This window comes from Nycticebus coucang, chromosome 6, assembly GCF_027406575.1.
Source record: "Nycticebus coucang isolate mNycCou1 chromosome 6, mNycCou1.pri, whole genome shotgun sequence".
NCBI lineage: Eukaryota > Metazoa > Chordata > Mammalia > Primates > Lorisidae > Nycticebus > Nycticebus coucang.
The window spans coordinates 130,820,628-130,824,882 of NC_069785.1; the positions used below are offsets into that span (position 1 = coordinate 130,820,628).

The following is a 4,255-nucleotide window of genomic DNA, read 5'->3' on the forward strand; positions in this document are numbered from 1 at the left end:
AGGCACCTCCTATATAATAATACGACCATAGTTATCTATTAGCAGCTCTGGACTTTCAACACATTTTCACTTTCCTTTTCTTGTTTGAAACTTACATCATAATCATAAGATCAAAGGACAAGAAGCAAGCCCATTTTCCATCTAAGGAAAGGGAGGCCCAAGTGCAAGATGACTTGCTAAAGTTCTCAGAGTTAGTGAGAGGCAGAACTGAACTGTATGGACCTGACTCTGGGCGATTGCAGGCATTCTGTTCTATGGTGGGGATTGTCGAATGTGCCTGAGGACTGTTATTCATCTGGGGGGAAGGGGTATGGGAAGGAAGGAATCCAGGTGGCTTCAGAAGATGGTCCTGGCTTTGTTAGGGCAGTGGCTCCTCAGGCTGTGCCGTCACCATTGGGAGGCTTTGCAGAGGATACATTCTCCGGCTCTGGTCCCGATGTTTTTTTTTTTTTCCAGAAGAATCCCTCAACCACGGATGTATTTATACAAAATGCAGAGGAAACAAATGAGGCAATGTGGTTCTGAGTCGAGGGTCGGCTGATCGGCAGCAGTCAGCAAAGGCATGGGCAGGTCATGCCTCTTTCTCGTAAGTGTGAGTGCAAACTGCACTACTGTGGGTGAGCGTCAGGATAAGTTTTCCATCACTTAGCTCCCGCACAAGTGTCGTCTCTTGCCCATCCCACTTCTGCAGGTGGACAAGTTTGCCTCCATCCAGTGTCACAGTGGACTTGACCTTCCTGTCATCTGCTGTGGTCTCATCAAACTCCACCCCAAGCTTAAAGCTGATCTCTGTGTTCTTGAAGATGCTGTGTGTCTTTAGTATGATGGTGTCCCCGTTCTTTTCAATGACTGTGGTAGGCTTGGTCATGTTGGCCACCTGGCTGGTAGCAAAACCCACCCCGATTGACTTCATGTAGTCATCGAAATTCTTGCTATCCACTAGCTTCCAGGTACCCAGGAAGGCGTCCACCATGGTGATGCTGGGCTAGGTTGAGAAAGCAGCTCCGAGAAGGCAGACATGCAAGGACTCCACACTGGCCTGGTCCCGATGTTTTGATTCAGTAAGTCGGTGGTGGGTCTGTGGTGATCCCTGGAAGCTGAGATTTTATCATGTGCTACAGGTGACTCTAGTGGTCTAGGATCTGTGTTTGGGGAAATGGAACTTTAGCAGGTGGAAGGAAAGGAGAGGAGAAGTCAGGACGAGGGTACTGTGAGTGCTGGGCATCCTGTCTGCCCAGGAGTCAGTGGTGCTGTCCCAGCCACAAGTAACAAGGGAAGGTGAGAATAAAGATTCTTAAAACCCAGCCTTCTCTGAGATTCATTGGGACTTTCCCTCCCTCCAATTTAGCAGAGACCCCCTAAGATTCTTGTTCCCTGGGATTTGGAGAAGTGATTGCATCTTTCTTAGGCAGTCGGGGGGGGGGCATGCAGATTAAACTGGAGGGAAATGTGATAGGAGATGGGAAGGAGCAAGGGCACCCAAGCTGGGAGTGCCTGGGTGCCTTCACTGCACTGCTAATGGTGACAGATTCACAGCCATCGCTATTAAACGCCTAAGATCATTTGCCAGCGTGAGAAACACAGGGAAAGCACTCTGCCCTGAAGGACCCATCAGCAGGGAGGGGGCTAGCCCAGGGAAGGGGACGAAGAGCAGGATTCTGGAAGGAAAAGGAAGACTGGGAAAATGTAGGTGATGGGGTTTGAAAGACTCACCTTTCCAGTGACTATTCTGCCCTGTGTGGTAGCCAACCAAGGATGAGAGGGATGGGACTTCCAAAACAAAGGATGTTTGTCTTCTTCACGTCTGTGAAATGATCCCTTTCTGAGCATCAGGGAACCTTCTACAGAAAGCAATATGTTATATTAGGATGAGTCAGGTTGGGGACCAAGGAGAGTGTCCAGAGGCCTCCTTTGCTTAATCTGCAAAAAAGTTCCTGGTTTTCATGTCCTGCTCTTTGAAATGGCAGAGGAACCTTCTCTGATCTGTCCTTCTGAGCCCTGTTCTATGATGACACTAAGCTTTAATCCTCATTCTCCTACAATAGGGATTCTTTTTTTTCTTTTTGACAGAGTCTCACTATGTCACCCTTGGTAGAGTGCCCTGACGTCACAGCTCACAGCAACCTCAAACTCTTGGGCTTAAGCAGTTCTCTTGCGTCAGCCTCCCAAGTAGCTGGGACTATACCCGCCACAACACCCAGCTATTTTGTTGTTGTAGTTGTCATTGTTGTTTGGCTGGCCCAGGCTGGGTTTGAACCCGCCAGCTCTAGGATATGTGGCCAGCGCCCTAGCCGTTGAGCGCCAGGCACTGAGCCTACACTAGGGATTCTTGAGTGTGTCACAGAGGAGGGTTCGGTACTGGAGGGTGGGGTTGAGGGGTGTTGATGGAGGTGCAGAGGGGAAAGGGACTTGTAGGATTAAGGGGAGGATTTCAGGGCTACTTGAATTATCTTTATAAGTTTCTATGAAGTAGTTTGACCTCTCAGGTAGCAAAGGACTAAGGAAAGGGTCAAGAGCCATGCCAGGAGGCTCATGGCTGCTGGCCCACTCTGGACCCATTTCTGTCTTCTCAGTGTGATGTCCCAGTCCCAGATGGCACCTGTGCGCCACCAGCTTGCTGTGTTCATTTCAGCCCTCACTTCTGGTGCAATTACTCATATGTGAGCTGGGCTGAGACGCATAACAAGAAGCCCTAACATTTGTAGAATGCTGTGCACTCCTCATGCTCCTTTTATACTCCTGATGACACGAGTCTGCACAGGGTGTGCTGTAAAGGAGACAGCACCCTGTCACCGGCAAGCGCTTGGGTTCTGGAGGGAAGCTGCCTGGGTTCCAGCTCCATTCCTGTCCTTGCCACTGGTGTGAGATCTCAGGCAAATGCTTTCCCTTCTATCAAATGAGGACAGTTACATCATTCCATTTAATGTCAGGAGGACTCAAGGATTTAAGCTTTGTAAAGTGCTTAGTGCAGGGCTGGGCGTGTGGGCAGCTCAGTCTGTGTCAGTATCATTATTGTGACTGATCCAGGTCAGTAGAATCTGAGACTCAAGTCTCAGGGATAAAATTGGGCAGGGTTGGGAGTTGAACCCAGATCTTGGCTCACAGTTCCACCACATGGCAAGGCTGTGTCACCGACGCTTCACCTCCCCATCTGGAAGTCCACAGGGCCGGGAGCCAGAGCAGGTGTTGGCTGTATCCACAGCGTCTTTTCTAGGGTGCACCAGGCACAGCAGGGGGTGCTTTATGGTGTCCAGTCCTGGATCCTCACGACAGCCCTATTTATGACTCTCAAGTCAAAGGGGTTGCAACTTGATGCATCTGACTTCAGTTACTCTTCTGGATGCAGAAAAGGGGGAGCCCGTGCCCTGAGAGCTGCAGGGTCTTCCTGTCCCCGCTGCCGAGGCGCTGTCCGCAGTGCTGAGGGACTCGGCCGGGCCAGCGCCGCTCACAGCCGGGGCAGAGCCGGGTGCAGAAGCTGCCTCTCTCCTCCCCTCCCTGCACGCCTGTTCTCAGGCAAGCAAGGGGGGCCCTCTGAATTCACACCTCTCTCTTCAGTCCCCCGAAGCTCTGAATGCTTTATGGGACAGGGGAGACATTTCTTCTCTGTCAACCCGGGAGTGGGGGGCTCTGAGAACTCCCAGTTGCGGGAGGGCACACTTGCGCGCACACGCAGAGCGGGTCTCTGCGTCTCCACGTCTCCCTGTGTCTCTCTACGGGGCCGTGCGTATGTGTGAAAGTGTGTGGGTGGGCAGGTCTGCATGTGGCGGCACAGCACCTGTCTGTGTGGGTGTTGTGAGAGTGTGTGCCTGTCCCTTGAGAGTGTGTGGTGTGGGGAGTGTGTGGGAGGAGGCCGACCACTGTGGTCTGTGGGGTGCTGGCGGCGCTGCAATTTGCTCGGCTTCATCTTTAACTCTCTCCCTGGGTCCCAGCGCACAGCAGCGCACAGCAGGAGACACACACACACACCTGCATTCTCAAGCCTCTTCACACTTCTTCCATCCCCCCAGCACACCTGTAATTCTCAGCGTTACAGTGCAGCAGCCAAACGTGTGTGCAAACACTAACACGTGTGCACACAGAACATGAACTCCCCCGCCCCCAGCCTCTGACACACACGACACAGAAACAGCCACACTGTCCTCTCCCTCCCCTTCCCTATCTCTAGTCTCCAGCTCATCTTCTCCTGGGGACCAATCTTTTGTCGTCTCCCTTAGCAGTGGCTTTCTTTGGCCTGGTGCTGTTGGGGGATCCATCC

At 52.1% G+C, this 4,255-nt stretch overlaps 1 protein-coding gene across 1 annotated transcript; it reads right to left on the reverse strand.

Moving 5' to 3' along the window:
- Positions 1 to 476: 476 nt before the first annotated feature.
- LOC128588243 (fatty acid-binding protein, heart-like) lies at positions 477 to 1,031 on the reverse strand. Its single transcript, XM_053594942.1, has one exon. The coding sequence runs from the start codon at positions 971 to 973 to the stop codon at positions 572 to 574; it is 402 nt and encodes a 133-aa protein (XP_053450917.1). The 5' UTR covers positions 974 to 1,031; the 3' UTR covers positions 477 to 571.
- Positions 1,032 to 4,255: the final 3,224 nt, after the last annotated feature.